Here is a 22,463-nt window from a genome sequence, read left to right on the forward strand (position 1 = left end):
ATGAGTCAAAATGGAGTTATAGCATGTCAGAATTTTGAATAAATTAAGAGACATCTAGTTTAACCCCTTACATATTACAGATAAGGAAATAAAAACATGTTAGATAATGAGTATTATGTGTACTTTTGTATTTAGTCAGGTATGATTGAATCATGATGTTTTACAATTAAGGGATACACACATGAAATTATCAGTGATGAAACATATAAAAATTTAAGTAGTCATATAGTTGTAGTGTAAAACCCAGCAAATTACTAAAAATCTACATATTTATTTTGTTTTAATTATTTATTATACTAGTTCTCATCTTCCCAATTTAATGTTTGCCTGTTTAGTTCTTTTTGAAAACTGGCAAAGTGGTTTACTTATATTCACTAGTTTTTTTTTGTTTTTTTTTTACAGAGACAGAGAGAGAGAGTCAGAGAGAGGGATACATAGGGACAGACAGACAGGAATGGAGGGAGATGAGAAGCATCAATTATCAGTTTTTTGTTGTGACACCTTAGTTGTTCATTGATTGCTTTCTCATATGTGCCTTGACTGTGGGCCTTCAGTAGTCCGAGTAACTCCTTGCTCAAGGCAGTGACCTTGGGTCCAAGCTGGTGAGCTTTGCTTAAACCAGACAAGCCTGCACTCAAGCTGGTGACCTAGGGGTCTCAAACCTGAGTCTTCCGCATCCCAGTCCAATGCTCTGTCCACTGCACCACTGCTTGGTCAGGCTTTATTCACTAGTTTTATAAGTTATTTTTGTCAGAGTTTGACATCATTTGATTTACAAAATCAATGCAATCAGCTATTTGTGAGAATTACCACATTTCCCCATGCATAAGATGCACTATTTTTTGAAAAATTTGGGGCAAAAAAACTGGGTGCATCTTATATAGTGGTTGTAGATTTTCTCTCTTGCATTTCCTGCTTTTTTGTACTTGTTTTTGCATTCATTGTTGAAGACAGTGATTTGTCATTAGACACAGATGAGGACAAGCTAATGGATGGGAGTTTTGACAGTAATGAGGAGTTGTATGAATTTTAAGATGAATAAAACTTGAGTTCAGTAACATTATGTAATATATTATTTTTCACATTTTAGGCCCCCAAATTAAGGTGCATCTTATACATGGGAGCATCTCATACATGGGGAAATATGGTAAATCATTTTGATTTAATTAACAAATTTTTAATAATTTCTGTTTAATTAGTAAGTATGCTTAGCTTCTTTTATTTAAAAATTATTTATTGATTTGAGAGAGGGAGAGGAAGCTAGAGAGAAAAACATTTTGTTGTTTCACTTATTTATTCATTCATTGGTTGACTGTATATGGCATGGAGAAATTTCTGTAACTGAGCCCTTTACAGAGTTTAATACACTCATTAGTTTTCTGCTTTAAGGTACTTTATCTAACCTTTTGAGGAATCTGGGCAAGGGTTGATGCAATCATATTGGCTCTTCCTTCTGTCATGTTTGTGACCATTGACCCCAGGGTAAACACCACAATGCCATGTTCTCCAGAGCTCTGGGCAAACTCTTCCATTTCCTGTGAAGGAAGAATTTTTCCCATCACAAAAGAGCAACAGTACAGTAAGCACTATTGAAAGGATTGCTACCAAAAACTAAAGAGAGAAAAGTCTTATAAGGAGTTACTAGTGTAGTGCCTGTTTATTTTTTTAAATTGAATTTATAAAACATGTAGTATAATGTGGGTGAAGCACAGAGCACATTCCTAGCAGCTGTGGCTGATGCAATGCTGTGAGATTACTCCAGCTCCCAGAAGCCTCCTGGGCATACCCAGGAAGGAAGCTTGCCCGCTATAAGGAAGTGACTTAGCGTCAACCACACAGCTCCCTGATCTTTTTAGCCATTGGCTATGAAGGACACGCTGTAACATCTTATTGGCTGAACCCATGTATATAAGCTAGCTTACTTCCTGAATAAAGTGGATCTGCGTCACTGAACCTGGTCCCTGCAGTTGTGCTTTGTGTCTCCATCGTCCTCACCCCCACCAGGAATTGTCCACAACTGGCACCCAACGTGGGGCAGGGACCGAACCAGCATCCAAGGAACGAGTGTGTGACCCTCTGCAATGGGAAACCTTCTCTCCCACTCTTGAGCCCCGCAGGCTTGAGCCCTGCATGCCCTATTGCAGAGTAGGCAAATTAAAGTTAGTGAAAAGGATCTCTGTACTTACCGAAGATTCTCTCTGGTCTCAATCCCTAGATTGAAGACGCACCCCTCTGGGATCTGGATACTTGGGCCAGAGCTCTCCAATGCGTTGGTTCGGCCGAGGTGCATGGGAGGCAAACCTTCCCTCTCGGACTCACTCCTGCCTTATTGGCAATACACACCTGCTTGACCAGTGCTCCTGCTGGGGACCCTCCACTGGTCTAAGGACCTACAGACTACTCCTCTTTCAGAGGAACCCCTACCTCCATATTCGCCTCCCTCTGTAGGGAAGAAAAGGGTTGGGCCACCGAGTTTGATGGACTTGCAGCCAAGCATGCAGAAATGAAATCAACCGAATTGCAAACTGCACCATCAGCTCTGCGGCTGGAAAATTCAGAAGTCACTTCTTCCGCATTCCCTGCTGGGGCTCAGTGCCCCACCCCAGCCTCTCAGATGCCATTTTCTCCAACACGTGTTCCTGCTGCAGACCCATGAGCCAGCCTATATGCCCCCTTGTGTCTTTTTTCTTTCTTTCTGTCTGTCTTGTCTATTTTTCTGTATCTCTCACTCTCTCTCTCCCCGACCCCTTGTTCATATCCAGCATCTACCCCTCTTCCACACAGCATGCTTGTCTTAACAGATGCCAGCCGGTCCTGTTGTGGAATAGTGTTCAAAGCACAAATGGAAGGCACTAAATTCCACAAATTTAGTTATGAGGGATCCATACAAGTAGGTGAACTACTAGCCATTTACTATGTGCTACACCTTTGGCAATATGGCCCCCTTAACATTTTTTTTCACATAGAGCTTATGCAGTACAAACAGTTAAAGGCCTTGCCCATTCCACCTTCCAGCCCAAGGAGACATTACTATATAGGGCTCTCAGCCAGCTTAAAGAACTGTTAGGGGAGCGTCAACACCCTTGGTATATTCAGCATATTTGCTCCCATCCTGGCTTGCCTGGGCCCCTAGCAGCAGGCAACACACAGCTGATTATCTAGTTTTCATAGTCTCCCCTATTGAGCAAGCCAGACAACTTCATGCCCGGTTTCATATGTCTGCAAATTCTCTCAAATCTCTCTTTCCCCATCTCACTCACACAACCTGCAAATACCTTGTTTGCATATGTAAACAGTGCGAGCACTTACTACCCGTAGGCCCCCTACAACCACAGGGTGTCAACCCTTGAGGCTTACAGCCTAATGCTGTGTGGCAAATAGATGTCACTCATGTCCCCCAATTTGGCAAACTCCGCTACGTATATGTAGCAGTAGACACCTTCTCCAGAGCCATCTCGGCCATGGCCCTAGCAGGAGAAAAAACTACACATGCAATTCATGCTCTTCGACAGGCCATGCTCTGCCTTGGTGTACCTCAGAAAACTAAAACTGACAATGGGCCCTGTTATACCAGCAGCCAATTTAAAGCCTTCTGTTCCCAATGGTAAATCACACACTACCTTGGCATTCCTTATAATCCCCAAGGACAAACCATTGTAGAACAGTGACACAGAGACATTAAGCTTCAAATTCCAAAAGAAAGGGGGGATATGCCCAGGCCTCACCTGGAGAAGTGCTCCTCAGTGCTGTATTCACTCTCAATTATTTAACTTTTGATTCTGAAGGAGTAACTCCTGCTTATAAACATTGGGGAGGCCTTTGTAGCCAACCAACCCTGTTGCCATTAGTACGCTGGAAGGACCCAGCCACAGCTCAGTGGCAGGGACTGCACCCTCTTCTAACACAAGGGAGAGGTTATGCTTGTGTTTTTCCAGAAAAGAGCCCACATCCAATTTGGATCCCAGGAAGGAATGTGCAGCCACTCCTGGTGTCCCAAGATGACCCCACCGACGGCGCCTCCAACACCTGCGAACCCTCCGGTTCAGGAGATGGCCAGCCTCAGCCTTGATGAACGGCTGTCTGGAGGAGGTCCTCAGTGCTCCAGGAGGAGACCTTGTAACCAACATGCTCATAACATAACCTGGGGAGATATGAAGGCCCTAGCCAAACAGGCTCAAAGATTAGCCCCTGATGGACCCCCAGGTCCAGGCACTCTGTTCCTCCTCATATGTGCCATTATCACAGCAAACTCCCAGGCACGAGACGATCCTCATGTCTAGGTGGCTGTTTCCTACCCTGGCATAATTATGCCTGTTAAAGTTAATAGCCCACAGTTTCCAGCAGTATATTCCAGTAACTGCTCTTTTAGTCTCCTTTGTGACAATAGTGGCTGGAAATCCTAACAGTGGGACGGCACTATATGGGATAAACTCAGTGACCCAATGCTACTTAAGTTTACTCTGAATAATAACACCATCCCCTTGGAGGGATGGGTCCTCCTTCGAAATCATACTATGGGGGACTTTGTTAAAAATGGTACTACCAACCAAAGCTCAGTACTTGGCCTACAAGCCCTCCTCCCCCTAGCTACTAACATCTGGGCCTGCCCCACTAACTTTGCCTTCCCAGGTTCTCCTCTTTGCCCGTTTCTGTATGAGGAACATCTAAGAACACTTCAGAGAGAAGGAATTCCCTGGAGAGACTGCCGCATTGTCTCTGACCCAGATGCACAGACCATCAACCTCGGAGTTTGGCATCGGAGGCTGAGAGATTGAATGCAACCATATGCAGTACGCAGCCTGCAGCAAGCCATCTGTTCCGTGTTTGGACTATGGGACTCTTGTGGAAAGGGGGTGTGCATGGTCCATTTTTTACAATCAAAATAGAACTGTGTTTAACAGCACCTAGAAGTTCTCTGTAACACAATGGGAGGGAAATGACATCATGACCCCTAGGAAGAATCCCTTATTTAAGACCCTTGTTCTATTTCCTAACCAGTCAAACATAACAGAAGCTTGCCTCTTTGTTTAATCCAGCTAATCTATTAGCATATAATATAATAGGTATTATAGTTATTTTTGTTCTACTAGGGTTCCATTGCATAATGGGTAGCATTCAAAAGCTACAACAGCAAGCTGTCATTCATCAAGTTCAATTGGCCTTAATTAAAAGAGAAGGGGGAGATGTGGGTGGAGCACAGAGCACATTTCTAGCAGCTGTGGCTGATGCAATGCTGTGAGAATACTCTAGCTTCCAGAAGCCTCCTGGGCATACCCAGGAAGGAAGCTTGCCCACTATAAGGAAGTGACTTAGCACCAACCTCGCAGCTCCCTGATCTTTTCAGCCATTGGCTATGAAGGACACACTGTAACATCCTATAGGCTGAACCCACGTATATAAGCTAGCTTACTTCCTGAATAAAATGGATCTGTGTCACTGAATCTGGTCCATGGAGTCGGGTCTTTGCGTCTCCGTCGTCTTCACCCCTGGCAGGACTTGTTCACAGTATAAAGTGAGTATCTTATTCATTTCTAAGTTATAGTTTAGTGGTGTATATATTCTAATTGTTGTGTTATTCTAATTGTTGTGCAACCAATTTCTAGAACTTTTTCATCTTGTATTTTGAAACTGTGTTTCTTCTCCTGTGATTCTGCATTTCCTGCTTCACAGTCCCTGACAATCTTTATTCTGCTTTCTGTTTGTATGCATTTGACTAGTCTATATGTCTTACATACATAAAATCATATGGTATTTGTCTTTTTTGTAGTTAGTCCTTTTCGCTTAGCGTAATGTCCTTAAGTTTCATCCATGTTGTAACATGTTATAATTTCCCCCTATTTTAAGGTTGAGAATATTCCATTCTGTGTATATAGCACCTTTTGTTTATGATTTATCTATGACTGACATTTGGGTTGTTTTTACCTTTTGGTTCTAGTGAATAATGCAGCTATAAAGGTGGGTGTTCAAATGTTTCATCATCATCCCAATTTCAATTATTTTGAATATATTACCATAAATGGAATTGGTGGACCAAATAGTTATTCTATGTTTAATTTTTTTAGTAACCTCCATTTCTTTTTCATCAATGGCTGTTTATAACAGATCTAATCTCATTTCTTTTGGGAGTATACAGTTGATAAGAGCTTTATTTTCTTTATTATGGATATAGTGTAAATGTGTGTGTGCAAGAAATAATATAAAGCAAGTAAACAATATTTAGGAGGGAGCGCCCTCAGATTATATTATATCCAAACTCTTCATGTATAATGTTATTAATTACTAATATAGATTTTTAGAAGGAGGCAAACAAAAAAATAGTAACTAACTTTTAATTTTTATTATAGTTGTACTATATCACTTGTGTTTATTCCTGACAGGGTTTTTTGGAGAATTATTTTTGTTTTGTCATTAGTATTTTATTTCTTTGACCATGAGCACAAAGAAAAAGTGTATTATGACTTCACCTTAATCATTGTCAGCATTTCTCAAGTTCTTTCTCTAAATCAATTTTTAAAGGCTGGAGGTTAGGGGTTGCTGTCATTCATGATCCTGCTTTTACTGTTTAGAATTTCCAAGATATAGCACTAAGATCCAGAAATATACATATATATTTACTTATATAATATACATATAAAATTACTTATTTGAGTGACCATATTTCTGTCTTCTTTATGCATGACAACTTTCACTCTGAAATAAATTTTCACTGTAGAATGGATGTCCTAGTAGAATGTGCTATGTGTAACTGGCTGTGAGGGGGCCCCATCATTTCACTGAGTCTCACAGAGTGCACCTGCTCCACAAGTGGGAGAGTTGGAGCTGGGCTTCCTGTAGCAGAGATCTGGTCACCTTCTTGAGAGCTCAATTCAAACTATACAGCTGAACCTTAACCAACACTGGTTTGAACTATATGGGTTCACTTATACATGGATTAAAAAAAATTCTAACTGTAATTTCTTATAAATTTATTGACATTTTCTTTTTTTAGTTTTTTGTAATAATATAGTAAGTATATATGTAATACATGTAACATACAAAATTTGTGCTAACCTGCTATGTTCGATGTTTTGTCTAGCTCTCTGCCAATTGCCTTCTTCCACTATGCTGTGGAAAATAGTCTTCTATAGTACTATGGTAATATCATATAGCTCTTCTTTATAGAGTAATCACTAACATGGACTGGTCATTCTCATTGTGTGACATACTTATAAAAATAACACAAGTCCATCATGTGTTCCAGGACACATGAAAAAGATAACAAAGGCAGTAAGATTCACCTCTAGTCTCCATTCAGGTATGTCCTCGATGTGAAATTTGTATGCATTTTTGCACATCTTCATTATTTTTCTCTGTATAGTTTTATAGAAGTTTATTATGAAGTAAAAGTATATAAGCACTTTAATGAATATCATTGCAATTTGCCAAATTCTTATTTCTTAAAAGGAAAGTATAGAAATCACCTGGGATCCTAATAATTCATGAAAAACAAGAAATTTATAAGAACTATAGACTTTTTATTATAAAGAATAAGAACTGGCTTCAGAAATCATTGAGAAGGATTCAAGTCTTGTTTTCTTAACTTAATAACTAAAGCTACTATTACTAATTATTATGATTATACTTCTATTAATCCTTCTCCCTGTCCTGCTCTCACTTTCTTTTTCCATTCCTAGTGACATTGTCACTGTCCCTTAATGTGAAGTGGAAATTTTTTACAAAACAAGTTTAGATTAAATAAAACTCTCACTCATCTTTCCTCAGCCTTTTACCCTTGTGAAAGATTCCACATATAGCCTAAAGAATTTGCAATCAATAAGATTGCATTAACCATTGAAATAAATCTGTTTTATATTACTGCTAACCTAATGTTAGACAAAGATCTCTTAATAGATCATTTACTAGTTTAGTAGTGGATGATTGCATTCTCCTTAAATCTTAAAGGTATGATATCAATTTAGCCTTACCAGGCAGTGGCACAGTGGATAGAGTGTTGGACAGGGATGCAAAAGACCCAGGTTCAAAACCCCGAGGTCACTGGCTTGAGTGTGGGCTCATCTGGCTTGAGCATGGGCTCTTCATCTTGAGAGCTGGTTTGCTGGTTTGAGTGTGGTATTATAGATATGATCAATTTCAAAGGTTGCTAGCTTGAGCCCAAGATGATTGGCTTGAGCAATGGTTCACTGCCCTCACTCAAGGCACATATGAGAAAGCAATCAATGAACAACTAAGGTGCTGCAACAAAGAATTTATGCTTCTTATCTTTCTTCTTTTTTGTCTGTCTGTCCCTCTCTTTGCCTCTCTCTCTGTCTCTGTCAAAAAAAGAAGGTATGGTATCATTTTAAAACATACAGATTCATTTTCTCATAAGAATATATTCTATATACTAACAGAATTCTTTGTATTTTAAAACTATAAACAGTTTTCAGATAGAAGTGGTAGAACAATTTGGACTTTGTCAAATGTACAAAATTTATAGTTATTATTTTATATGCAGTATACATTTTCTCTTTGATTATTTTGACAGGCAGCTATGATGGCAAGAACCATGCTCAGCAAGGGATCTTATTGAGATTTTGTACAGGTTTGGTGTATGGCAGAAAACACCTGCTGTAATAAGAAAATCTCTTTTATGTTCTAGGGATCTGAAATTCCTGCAATCTCTAATGAGTAATTATATAAATGCTGTACTGAAGACAAGTCAACATTGGGTTTGGTTGCCAGGGTTGTTGGGGTGCACATTCACATTGTTGAGAAGTGGTCTTCCCTCTAGGTAAGGGTACTGATGAAAAGCCTCAACCCTTACAGATTTTTTATTTTTATTTTTTAGTATTTCAGCTGGCTTATCTGATTACCACATTATGCACATATTTACTTTTAAGTACTCCACAGTATATATTCTCTATGACTTTGATAGAAAATATAATCTTGATCTATTGAAAACCAGTTTTTCTTCTTATGATTATTTTTAAATGTTTATTTACTGATTTTAGCAAGAGAGGAAATGAGAGAGAGAGAGAGAGAGAAAGCGAGACAGGAACATTGATTTGTTCCTGTATGTGCTCTGACTGGGGATTGAACAGGCAACCTCTGTGCTCTGGGACAATGCTCTAACCAATGAAGCTATTTGGCTAGGGCTGGAAACCAATTTTTATTAAGTAAGGAATTATAGGTTGACATTTATTAGACTATTAATAATAGTCTTAACACTAATAAAAACAACAATAGTAACAATAATTAATATTACTTTGGTGTCACTATGTGCCAGAGACATTTTAAATTATTTATGTGTATTAAGTATTTTTCTATTAAATAGAAAATGAGGTTGATATTATTATTATAAGTAGGTGTCATCATATCTTTAATGTCTAGTTTTCCATTACCTGTTGCCTGAACTTTTGCAACAACTTCCCATAGTTTTGCCTTTCCACTCTTGTCCCTTTGTAATTCAATGCAGTGATTGCATCTTGAGGGCTTTTTAGAAAAGAGAATCTGATCATATCTTTTTTTTTTAGTCCCTTTTTTCATTTTCAGTGGCTCCTGAATGCTTTCATTAGATGCTTCAAAATCTTTAAAATTTATCTCTAGCTACTACTCTAGCATCATCTGCCTCTTTATTCAAACTCTTCCTGATACACTGTACTTGGACTTCTTGGGAACTGACATTGTTTTTCCTCCATTAGCTTTTGTGTGTCTTCCTCTCTCCTCATTCTGTCTTCCTATTACTGCATATCCTTCAGTTCTTAATTAATTATCAATGATATGAAAATACTTCCTCTAATCTCTGCTGGATATTCTCTATCATTGTAGTCTTTCCTTATTATAATACTATTCAGACAATTTCTATTACTTATATTCTGTCTTTCCAGGTAGAATGTCAGGTATCTATGGGTAGAAATTGTGTCCACATTGTTTCTCTGTATATCCAGAACTTATCTCTGGACTATAGTAGTCACTTTAAAAATATTCTTTGAATGAATGCCTGACACTTTCTTATGTGTTGAATAAGAAAGGCCTTAATTTAAGTGACCCTGTTTCCAAAGTCTCCCAAGTATAATTTTTTATTCTGTAATGATAGTGACATTCAGATTCTTGAAATAGTATAAAATCTATGAGTGTCTAATTTATGCAGATTTCCATATGGTTCTCAGAGTGATCAGATGTTTTAAGTGAAGAACACAGAATCATTCCTACTGAAAGTGCAAAGTAAACAACATAAAACATACAAAAATAGGTTTACCTTAGGCAGAGGTTTAGCAGGCTTGCAGTGTAGCCCTCCAACAAATTCAAAATGTGGCAGAAATGGACGAGGAAATTCAAAATCCCAGTAGGTTCTAATGAGCCACATTTCAGCTTTACTCATTAATTCATAAAATGTAGTGGGCCTTCCTAAAGGGAAAATAAAGCAAGAAAAAAATGTTGAGGAAATATGTGTGTGTGTGTTATGATAGACTTTTTTTTTTTTTTGTATTTTTCCGAAGTTGGAAATGGGGAGTCAGTCAAACAGACTCCCGCATGCACCCGACCGGGATCCACCCGGCATGCCCACCAGGGGGCAATGCTCTGCCCATCTGGAGTGTTGCTCTGTTGCAACCAGAGCCATTGTAGTGCCTGAGGCAGAGGCCATAGAGCCATACTCAGTGCCCGGGCCAATTTGCTCCAATGGAGCCTTGGGTGCAGGAGGAGAAGAGAGAGATAGAGAGGAAGGAGAGGTAGAAGGTTGGAGAAGCAGATGGGCGCTTCTCCTGTGTGCCCTGGCTGGGAATCGAACCCAGGACTCCTGCATGCCAGGCCAATGCTCTACCACTGAGCCAACTGGCCAGGGCTGTTATAATAGACTTTTATCTTTAATGTCACATCAGTACAGTAAATCACAAACCATTATTAATCTAAGCACTAAAGAATTAAAAATACACTTCTTTCCTCTGTAAAGCTTCAAAATTAACTACTGCTGATTTCAGCTCCTTAATTTTTTCACCCTACACATGGAAATACCTTTCCATAGAATACTGAGTTTAGATTTTACAATTTAGCAAGCTATTCCCTTGTTTCTAGATTTTGCAAGTAAACTGTGAGTTTTTTGAGAATATGGCCATTATCGCATTTGGTTCATATTAGGAGCTTAATAATATTTGTGGATTAAATAAAATTATTTGTAAAAAACATCTGAAATCTTTTCATAAAGTATGGAATTAGATGTGCTCACTCTTAATTTGACTTATTATTTTTTTTAATGGGAAGATATAGTTTTCAAAAAATATAGACATATAACTTGATTATCCTCCTTTCAACAAGATTTTAGAACTTTAAACCAATGGTTTGTAAGCACTTAAAAATGTAATCATGAGAAAGCTTAAACTATAGTTTTCTGAAACTGTGATAGAGCCATTACATTTTTCCATTGTCAAAGACTCCTTCAGGTAAGATGGCAAAACAGTTTAATCTTTACATAAAGAATGGAGGAGAAACAAATGGAAACAGTTTCCTCAATGCTCCATAGACAATTGTGCTAGAAATATGTAACTTCTCAATCTGCATTTGTACTTTGATGAAAATATTTAGTGAAGTTTTTAATGCCTTCATTGAAGATGAAAAAATTATCATACGATTGATATGTAGGATTTGTAAGGCAGTTAAACTACTCTGTGCAATATGATAATGATGGATAAATGACTTTATAAATTTGTAAAAAATCATAGAATAGACAATGCCTAGAATGAACCTGGTTGTTAACTGTGAACTTTAGATGATATGATAATGATATGTCAATATATTTTCATCAATTGTAAGAAATGTACTTCTCTGGCGGAGGATATTGACAACAGAGAAAGCAATGCTTGTGAGGAGAAAAGGCATTTTTGAAAAATCTCTATCAAACATTGCAGTGGATCCCAAAGTCTTCTATAAAATAAAGCCCATTACAAAAAACCAAATAAACAAGAATGGATATATGATTGCTGAAATTTGAGGATCATCAGTGCTTCAATTTGGGATCTCTAACCTCCTGAGATGTTCTATATTAGTCAACGATAAGTTTCAAACTAACCTTATAATTTAAAAATGTCTATAATATTTATGAGATTGAAATATCATTATATAGTACTATTTAATTATTTCACTTATAAAAGACAAATTCCTCTCACTGCAATGTATACGAACACACCTTCCAAGGCACTACGAAAGTTAGGACTTTATGCTACCAAGAAAAAGGATGACTTACCTAGTACTTTGCTGTAAAACTCATCCCACTTCTTCTGATTAAATGCTTCAAACCAGAAGTCAAAATAAAGCACATATATCATATTTTTTACCCTCTCCATAAATGTCATTCGATCACTTAATTCTGACAGGATGACAGGTACGTAGGAAGGAATGAATGGAAGTCCTCCACTACGCTTTTCTAAGTTATCACCAGGAGAGAAGCGGAGACTGTACACCAGAGGAATCTCAAGTAGCTCAGCCAGCAGCTCCCCACAGAATCCAATAGCATCAGCAAGAATGACATCAAACTTTGATTCCTGTAGTTTTGTCATAAGTTTCCTATTAAAAACAACACTTTTACAGACCTTTTCTAAAAAGTCAGAACATTCCCCAAAAAGTTCCTGAAGTTGTGAAAAATATGCCCAAAATGTATCTCTTGGCAGATCTGTCCATTTATTGATAATCTGCATGAAAAAAACCTCCATATCCTCTTTTGTTAAAGATGTAGGATAAATCTCAAACTTAATAGCAGACGGTTTGTTGGGATCAACAAGAATTGAAGCTGACGATGTCAGAACGGTCACTTCATGGCCTCTCTGGACGAGCTCATCCAGGATTGTCTTCATGTTGATCCAATGGCTGTATTCTGTGGGCCACACCAGCACCTTTCCACAACACGCAGGGCTAATGGAACAGCTCAGCTGTAGCAGCAGCAGAACTGAAATCCACTTCATAGACATCCTGGTGGAACAAATGCTTCTTTTCAAATTACTGATTCCTTCTGCCATTGCTCATACTTATGTCCAAGGAGAAATCAATCAGGAAGTTAAAATATAACTTCTACATCTTGAAATGAAAACAGTCACAGCATTTGGAAAAAACAAAAAGTAGATAAATACTTAGGTGATAGTGTCACAAAAACATGTCATACTGTTCTTGCCATAGTTATTAGATTCCACACAAAGAAATGTTGCAATGACAATGAACTACTCAGAGTAGCAAATCTGATGTTCGGTTCCCGTTCCTCATATGGGGGCACCACTTGTCATTGCGACAGTGAACTACTCAAAGGCCAGATGAAATGCTCCCAGGGGCTGAGGGGAGGCAACTGTCCTGGTCAGCAGATCCAAGGAGTGGAGCCTTGTCCTCAGCCTTACTCAGATATTTATTAGCCAGTACAAATAACACAAGGAAGCAGACAGAAGTTCTCAGGGGGTGAAATAAAGTTCAAGGAACATACTGACCTCTAATCTCTGTTGAGAACCTAAACGTTTTATTGTTCTTTAATCTTATCCTGCTGCTTTGGTGTTTAAAGCACCGACTGTTCCAGTTCAGGTCAGAGGGAGAGGCCCCTGGACTCTCATCTTCTCAGGGCTGTTGCCCTAGGGTGCCTTTGCTGTCTCTGATTGTTATTCTGACTCTCCATGTTTCCATAGCATATTGCTCCAAAAAACAGCCACACAACATGTTTTCATTAATTAATTAATTAATTATAAACCAGCTTATGTTGATTTGTGATGTTTTAGAATCATACAAGTGTTTTGACATTGGCTCCTTTCCCCATATTTAGTCTCTTTAAAATACAGAAAAAACCCAATCACAGGTTAATGGGTTTAATAAATTTACCTCTCGGTTCCTATTTGTGGCACCCAATATTTTTCTGAAACAGCAGACAGTCTCGACAGTGACCAGCAGTAAGTTTCAGACCTCCAGAGCTCAGAAGTTCAGGTTCTCTGAGCATTCTGTGTTCCAGTAGCACTTCCAAAATTGGTACCTCCCTGTAGGCAGGCAACTTCAAATGTACCAGTTGAAAAAGATGTTTTCTCCTTCAAGGGGAGGAGAGATCAGTCCTCAAGACCTAGCAGATTTGGCTGTGGGATCTTTCTTCCTGTCCCATTTCTTCAGGCTTATTATTATTATTATTATTATTTTTTTTTTGTAGTGCAGCAAGAGAGACATAAACGTATCCTGAGTTACAAGAAACAAGACAGTGATGGCTGTAAAGGGAGTGACCAGGAACAACTGAGAAATTCCTTTACCTCCCACATCCAATGTTATGTGCTTCACAGAAAACAACGAAAATAACAGGTCCACAAAATACAACAGCTAGAATTACAAATTCATTAACCTAGAGGTGGTGGAAAGCCGAAAAGGGAGGTGGGATGATACATGGCTCAGGGAGAAAAAGTATTCAAATCAGCCCATGCACAGGGGTTGGCCAATGCTAGAATAGAGCTGCAGAAAACCCTGTGATCCTTTTAAACTCACAGGTGTTAAAAGTCCACATATTGGTGTCAGGAAGATTGTGCCTTATGTGCATCAGAGACAAAAATTCCAGTTTCTCACAGGGAAGGGAAAATGCAGAGGGCCCTTGGCAGAGTGCGTCCTGCCTTCCCTGGTGGGGGAGATGAACAAGGACAGAGCTGCAAAGCCTTCTTCCAAACCCACTCATCCCCCCTGAATGGCAAGGGACTCAGTAGCCTACAGAAGCCTTCAGTTTAGCAGGAGATGATCTGGTGAAAGAAATTTTTCTGCAGAGGTTTAGCCACTTGGGACAGACTGTAGGTAGATCATCTTGTGGAAAAGTTTGTTGCTTAAGAAAACCACCAAGGGGAGGAAGCTCAACCAGGGGTCTTTGCTTCATTGGCATGGATTGTGAGTAAAGGAAAGAGGCTAGAGAAGAGGCAGCCACTGATAACCTATGAAGACTGCATCGCTGTGAGGAAAGCCAAACCAAAGCAAAGTAGTAAGTCCAGTTCCTCTTTATGTTTGACAACTGTTGGTTCATTTCAATTCTTTTACTGACCAACAATATTCAAAGGAGTATAGGAGTAGAGAAGAAACATACGTAAGAGACTCACCAGCAGATCAACAAGATGGATGCGAAGGCCTGACCAGTGTTAGTGCAGTGGATAGAGTGTTACCTGGGATGCCGAGGTCCTAGGTTTGAAACTCGAAAGTTTCCAGCTTGAGTGCAGGCTCATCCAGCTTGAGCGCAGGCCGGTCAGCTTGAGCAAGGAGTGACCGGTTTGAACACAGAATCATCAATATGGTTCCACTGGCTTGAGCCTTATGGTCACTGACTTGAAGCCCAAGGTAACTGGCTTGAACCCAAGGTCACTGGCTTGAACTCAAGGTCACTGGCCTGAGCACAGGATCACTAGCTTGGCTTGAGCCCCCTATATCTTCCTCCATCAAGGCACATGTGAGAAGCAATCAATGAACAACTAAAGTGACAAAACTACTAGTTGATGCTTCTCATTTTTCTCTCTTCCTGTCTCTGTCTCTTTCTAAAAGAACAAAACAAAACAAAAAACAAACAGACAAACTAAAAAGATGAATGGAAAAGATACTTACAAACATCCCCTGGATAAAGGAAAGAGCTTTCAGCATAAGATTGAAGAGAATGTCGGCACTGATTCTGCTGACACTAGGGAATGGGTGAAGCTTTCTCCCTGATACCTTAATTTCCAGATCAGCTATATTTTAAAGTCTAATAGCATTTACAGCTTTGCTAAGAAATAACAAGGGAAGCACCCAGAGAGCACTGAAAATTGACATGAGAGAGAATTTCAGCTACAACCAACACCTTCACTGGTGACTGATCACCAAGAGTTTGGGCAGTTACTGACTGAAGCACATGAACAAACATTTTGACAAAACAAGGGGAGACTGGACCAGAATATTTCACAATTCTAAGCGTAGCACTGGAAAATCATAGCAATACCTGGCTCAATCTCTTCCTCTCTATGCTCTGGGCTCTCCTCTGCACCAGGACACTTCTTGCCCTTTTTTGATGATGTGCCTCTCTCTTTTGCTGAATTTGAGCATCTAGCTTTGAGATGGTACAGATTCCCCAGATGGAGGGAAAGAGTGAAAAAAGTAGACAGAATGTATTGCCTTTTTTAAAAATGAGAGCCTTGGAAGCTAACATCACTTTTAATTGCATGCTTTTTGATGAGACCGCTGTAAGGTCTGCCAAAGTTCAGTGGGAGGAGACAGGTTGGGAGGACTGTCAAAGTATTTGTATTTATATTTCAAAATCAGCACAAATATAACCTTTCAAAGGAAGCCAGCAAAAATCACTAAGTTACTATGAAATTAAGAAAATATTGACATTCAAAACAGTAAAATTGTTAAGAATAATGAATTTAGATTTTCATGTATTGAAATATTTAGTAAACATTGTAATATATTTGTATTTATTCCTAGAGATATTAAGTGAAAGATTTTTTTAACTGTGAAAAAAGAGCCCCACTTTGATACAATAGATAGTATACCAGATTTTTTGTCAATTCGAGTATTCTGAATAACATGAACAAATTGAAAAGACAATATTAAAATATTGGAACTTGTTATCATGAATCAATATGTTTATTTCACTAATAATTTTTTCATTCCACTTAATACATAAATCTGTGGGTCAACTAAGTTTGCAAATATGATGTATATGTTTGCTCGCTTATAGTTTGCATTGGATATGGGGACAGGCTATAAGCAGGCAGGGTCCTTATAGCCTAAGGCTTAGTTTTATGACTAAGCCTTTCCCACCCTTTTAATCCTAAAATCTTCTCAACTCTAAGCTTTTCCCCAGACCCTTAACTGTTGCATGATGTGGGGTGGTGCACTCTTATGAGGAATCCCATTTATGCCTCACATAAATGGCTTTGTATCAGAGACTTCCTTATTGGTATACTGGCTTAAAGGTTTTGATTTTTACATTATAAAATGGATCAGACCTATGGCACTCTCTCTCGGATCCTGCTATTAGCATATCATAGGAGAAGCAGCCAAGATGGTGGAGCGCTGAAGGAGAAGTTAGTTTGTGCAGAGAGGAGATGGGGTACAGAGGTGAATGAGGCTGTTGAGGTAGAAACCTTTGATTCTAGAAATACTCAGATAAGTCAGTGGCTTGGGAGCCCTGAATGGAAAGGGAAGTATTTTCCCACTGTGCGTATTTCTCACCTGCTGGGTGCGAACTAGAATGAAAGGTAATGGCCCACCAGTTCTTGGCTGCATTGTTTCATTACCATCTGTCTGAATCAAATGCAAACCTACACGGGCCAGGTGGCTGTGATGGTGGCCATGGCTACTGGCTTTACAAAAACTGTGTTGTGAAATGTCAAAGAATGATGCTATATATAAACATTTAAATTACCATCATTGGAAATTCTGTGTATTCATCAAGAATGTTTACTCTGTGTTTATACAAATTTACATATTTTATTTCCAAAGAAGAGTATCATACTTATGTTTGTTTCTTTTTCCCTAGAACTTGTCTATCTAGCAATATGACATGAGAACATAATACTGTTTCATAATATTCTCTGTAATTGCTGTATACCTCATCCTTTTCATTGGAGGTGTGTTCAGTGACTGATAATTTAGGTACCTGAGAGAGCATGTTATATATAAATATGTGTCTGTGTAAGTTTTTCTTTGATAGAGCCTAGTGAAGAATTACAGGATTAAAAGTATGTTTAAATTTTATTTGAAAGCATTATTCCATATTACACTTCATAAAAATAGTTTTCTTGACTGACCATGTAGTGGTGCAGTGGATAGAGCATTAACCTGGGACATGGAGGACCCAGGTTTGAAACCCAAGGTCACTGGGTTGAGCGTCGGCTCATTGGCTTGAGCACGGGCTCACCAGCTTGAGCACAAGATTGCAGGCTTGACTGTGGGAATGTAGACATGACCCTATGGTTGTTAGCTTGAGCAAAGGGTCACTGGCTCTGCTGAAGTTTCCCAGGCCAGGCACATATGAAAAAGCAATCAATGAACAACTAAGGTGCAACAGTGGAGAATTGATGCTGCTCACCTCTTTCCCTTCCTGTCTGTCTGTCTCTCTCCGTCTTTGTCTCTCTCGCTTAAAAAATTTTTTTGTTTTCTCAGACTAGTTTTTTAAATAAAATTTCCTTAATCCAATAAAGGTTATTTACCTACAGTAAAGCAATAATAAGCAATATTAGTCAAATAGTCAAAGTTTTCTACCTGAGATTGGGGAGAATAAAAGTATGTTCACTATTCTGCTTGAATCAATATTGTAATTTTGGCTATACTGTGAAGCCAAATAAAAGCATCACTGTTTAGAAAAATAAATAAATAAATAGGACAGGAGGAAAGCTGATGTTTGGGACTTGGACTTCTGTCCTAAGCAAGCCAAACAATAGTATAGAGTTTAGAAAATGCATGTGTACACATAAGGTAGGCCATAAAGCTAACTTTAAGAAAAAATGAGAACTTTATAATAAAAAAATAACATACTACAAAGCTAGTTTGCTTTATCTTGCTAAATGGTAAATATTTAACTTTTATATTACTTCAAAATGAATGACCACTTCCCACATAATGAAACCAATATACATTTTGAATACTTATTTCTGTAGAATATATTTTATCATTTGAAGTATAAATAATATCCAAAGAATGTCTTAGTAAACAATACACTGTCCTTAAGTATATCATCTATAATCAATTCAGTAAGACTAAGTTTACTACTCTTAATTCCAGGAGTAACAGGAATGATTTAGAAAGCTTTTGATTGGGGGAGATGGAAAAAAGCTGTCACAAAATCCTGTTATATTACAGCTCCTATGTTGAAGACATTAAATGCTGCAAACACCAGGCAGTTCTCAGAAAGATCACTATAGCCTATTAATAACTACTGTCAACTAATAAATTCCTTATAAAAAGGAATTCATGTATTCATTTTTTTTTTTTTTTTTTTACAGAGTAACCTCTTGCTGGAGCCAGTGACCTTGGGTCCAAGCTGGTGAGATTTGCTCAAACAGATGAGCCCGCGCTCAAGTTGGTGACCTTGAGGTCTCGAACCTTGGTTCTTCTGCATCCCAGTCCAACGCTCTATCCACTGTGCCACCGCCTGGTCAGGCAGGAATCCATGTATTCATTATAGAATCCAAGGCTCTTCTGTACATTACTGAAAAGAAAATCTTCAAATAAATATAGTTTTAGAATATGACAATCCACATCTTTCTCAAGTCAGACTATAGTAGTCAGTCAGTACTTGGGAAATGTGCCATCAATTTTGGCAGCTGAGGCCATGAAGCCCCCACAACATGCTGGAGTGTTAAAGAGTCTAACTCTTGGACTGCTGCCAAGGACAGCACTATCTTCACAGCTTTCTGGGATTGGCTGTCCTAAAAGTTTCAGCTCTCCTGCTCTCCGCAGCACATTTGTTTTCAAAGGGAGGTGTAGGGCATGAAGCAAACAACCCATGTCCACCTCCACTTGAGGCCTTATGGGGTGGTGTGACCCAGAATCTGATATTGTGCATTAGTTGGTGCAAGAAACCGGCTCTCCTGGGCTCAGCAACTGCAGGGAGTGGTGGCACCTATAGGTGGCTGAAAAGCCACAGAACTTGGCTTTGTTCGCAGTCGTGCCAGTCAGCCACAGTGGGTCACTCCCCACAAGGTGCACAGTCTGGATGCGGCTCCACAGCTGAATACAGCAGGAATGTCCACTAAAGGCATTCAGGGGCAACAGGCTGCCACTGTACCCGGGGCCCAGACCTGTAGCGACCAACACTGCCAGTCTCCACAGGCAGCCTAGGACCCCAGCTACCACCCAGCTCTCTGCCGTCTGCGCACCTGGGGGTAGTTGAGGGCGTGCCCAGCGAAGGCAAAGACAATGTCATAGCGGTAGATTGCGTTTTGGTTCTCAAAGCATCCGGCGCTGACCAGCACGAGAGGCAGGTCGCCCAGCACGCCGGCATCCCTAACCGGGGAGCTAGAAAGAATGCCAGAATAACCAAACAGCACATCCGGGTAGCAGGTGGCGGCTGACGAGGGCGCGGGAGCGTGGGGCGCGCACTCCGGGCGGAACCGAGCAGGTGCAGCCAGGGGGCGCGCAGACCCTGCCCGGCGGACGTGGCCTCGCCATGTCTCCCTCTCTCTGCAGACCGATTTGTTGCTGCCTACTATGGCGTAGTCCAGGACGCCAGGACGGCCTCCACAGGCTGCTGCCACGTGTTAGCCTTGGGCGGCTAAGCCCACCGCAGCCAGCGACTAGCATGGAAGCGGTCGCCAGGTGCAGCTGTGGACGCGCGCCCACCAGGCGGCGCTCACTGCCGCTCACACAGACTCATCTGGGGTCCTGGAGGCTGCCGGGCGACAGAGGACCCAGCTCTGGCTCCTGGGGCGCGGGACAGCCGCTGCCAGTCTCTGCGTCCGGAACTCGCGTCTCCGCCCTCAGCGTGGAGGTGGGTACTTTTCAGCAGCTACTGCAGCCTCTTCCTGCAGAGTTGCGGACGTTTCATATTCTGATAGTAACAATTTTTGACTCAATTTACATTGACCTACAATCAGTGCCTTTGCCATCTTTTCTTTGTTACTGGCCATTTTTACTTCTGTGAATTGCCTGTTCGTGTCCTCCATTTATTTTTGTCTTGGAGTGTTTGTCTTTTGGTGTGTGATGTGTAAAATTTCATACTATACAGTGATTACCAAACTGTATCTGTTACATGTGTAACAGGTAGGTTTGAAGAAAATTAAACTAATATGCATGCTTTAACATTATTATCTGCTATGGCACTATATTCTATTTTATTTTTAATTTTTAAAGAATTATTTCAAATATCTGGAAGAGTTCTATGGAAAATTTGTTGATAAATATGCCCTATAATTTCCTTAGCATTGAAGTTTAAATTTGTTTCTAAAATGAATTCATGTCTTAAGCTGGAGAATGTTTATTGTAAGATGTAAATGGTGGTCTTTTTGACAATAAAGACAGGAATGATTTTTCTCACCTGGACCACTTCAGTCTTTGTGTTATGTTTTAGGAGGGCTTTGAGAACCCTTGCGATTTGATTTTTTTCTATTACCATAAAATTTACATGATTTTTGTATTCTTTGCATTGCTATTGATTATGATCAGTCATAATGTGCCTAAGTTTAAAAGAAAGAGAGGATTATTTGCATATCTTTGTCATGCCAGAGGATTTCATGGTTTTATATCCAGTTAATGGGAGGGATGAAACAACAGGCTGCTGAGGAAACAGAGGAGGAATGAGACATGCTGATCTGCTGTGGTTATCTAGAAAAATCATCATTATTTCAAATTGCCTTCAACAAACACCTTGACTTGCTGCTGTATCTGTAAATAGTTAAGTGATCCTGTGCCTTGTTTTGTAATAAGGGGGTGTATATATGGACACATGCATATGCAGAGAATGAAGACTTAATAACTCCCTGCAGAATGTGGGTTCTGTATTATCAAACTTACATTTGAGACCCCACATCCATTAGCAAAGGCTGAAACAAGAGAGAAAGCAAACAGGTGAATCTTTCTAAGGGGCTGTGAGATAAGGAGGATTAGCTACTGAAAACTCAAGTCTTTTATAAATTGCTCAGTTTATAATAGGAAGCATCTAGCTGTTGTTATATTTCTAAATTCACATAATTTTCCTCCTTCCCTTCCTTCTTTCCTTCCTTTGTTTTTGAGAGATAGAGAGAGACAACAGGAAGAGAGAGAGAGGGTGGAGAGAGAGATGAGAAGAATCAACTTAATGTTGTGTTACCTTAGTTGTTCATTGATTGCTTCTCATTGTGCATTGGCTGGGGTGGGGAGTGAGGTTCAAGTCAGTGACCTTGGGCTCAAGCCAGTGACCTTTGGGCTCAAGCCAATGACCCTGGGATCATGTTGATGATCCTGAACTCAAGCCAGCAACTTTTGGGGTTTTGAACCTGGGCCCTGATACTGAGGCTAAATCTATAGTAAAATTAAGGAATAAAATGAAATGGATGAATGAATCATTTTACACAATTCTAACTACTGAATTTTTTTTTTTTTTCTGAAGCTGGAACCGGGGAGAGACAGTCAGACAGACTCCCGCATGAGCCCCACCGGCATCCACCCGGCACGCCCACCAGGGGCGACGCTCTGCCCACCAGGGGGTGATGCTCTGCCCCTCCGGGGCGTCGCTCTGCCGCGACCAGAGCCACTCTAGCGCTTGGGGCAGAGGCCAAGGAGCCATCCCCAGCGCCTGGGCCATCTTTGCTCCAATGGAGCCTTGGCTGCGGGAGGGGAAGAGAGAGACAGAGAGGAAGGAGGGGGGTAGGGGTGGAGAAGCAAATGGGCGCTTCTCCTATGTGCGCTGGCCGGGAATCGAACCCGGGTCCCCCGCACGCCAGGCCGACGCTCTACCGCTGAGCCAACCGGCCAGGGCCCCGAATTGTTTCTTTAGCAAAAGATGAAACTACAGAATATTGTACCAAAATGTTAAAATATTCTGAAAATTTGCA

The 22,463-nt window shown here is 40.0% G+C and overlaps 1 protein-coding gene and 1 pseudogene across 2 annotated transcripts in view; both read right to left on the minus strand.

Annotated features, from left to right (window-relative positions):
- The window catches only part of LOC136406162 (UDP-glucuronosyltransferase 2B31-like), a 37,942-nt gene extending 24,622 nt beyond the window's left edge, over positions 1–13,320 (minus strand). Inside the window, exons 1-3 of one of the 2 annotated variants that reach the window (XM_066386020.1) lie at positions 12,218–13,316; positions 10,238–10,386; positions 1,404–1,535 (exon numbers count right to left, since the gene is read on the minus strand). In XM_066386020.1, coding sequence (XP_066242117.1) covers positions 1,404–1,535; positions 10,238–10,386; positions 12,218–12,986 — 1,050 coding nt within the window. In that variant the 5' untranslated portion in view covers positions 12,987–13,316. Of the gene's footprint in view, positions 1–1,403; positions 1,536–10,237; positions 10,387–12,217 lie in introns of both variants that reach the window. The other variant, XM_066386021.1, reaches the window with a different exon arrangement.
- A 1,351-nt stretch (positions 13,321–14,671) lies between these two features.
- LOC136406478 (etoposide-induced protein 2.4 homolog pseudogene) lies at positions 14,672–16,147 on the minus strand (annotated as a pseudogene).
- Between the last annotated feature and the right edge of the window lie 6,316 nt (positions 16,148–22,463).

This window comes from Saccopteryx leptura, chromosome 5 (genome assembly GCF_036850995.1).
Source record: "Saccopteryx leptura isolate mSacLep1 chromosome 5, mSacLep1_pri_phased_curated, whole genome shotgun sequence".
NCBI lineage: Eukaryota > Metazoa > Chordata > Mammalia > Chiroptera > Emballonuridae > Saccopteryx > Saccopteryx leptura.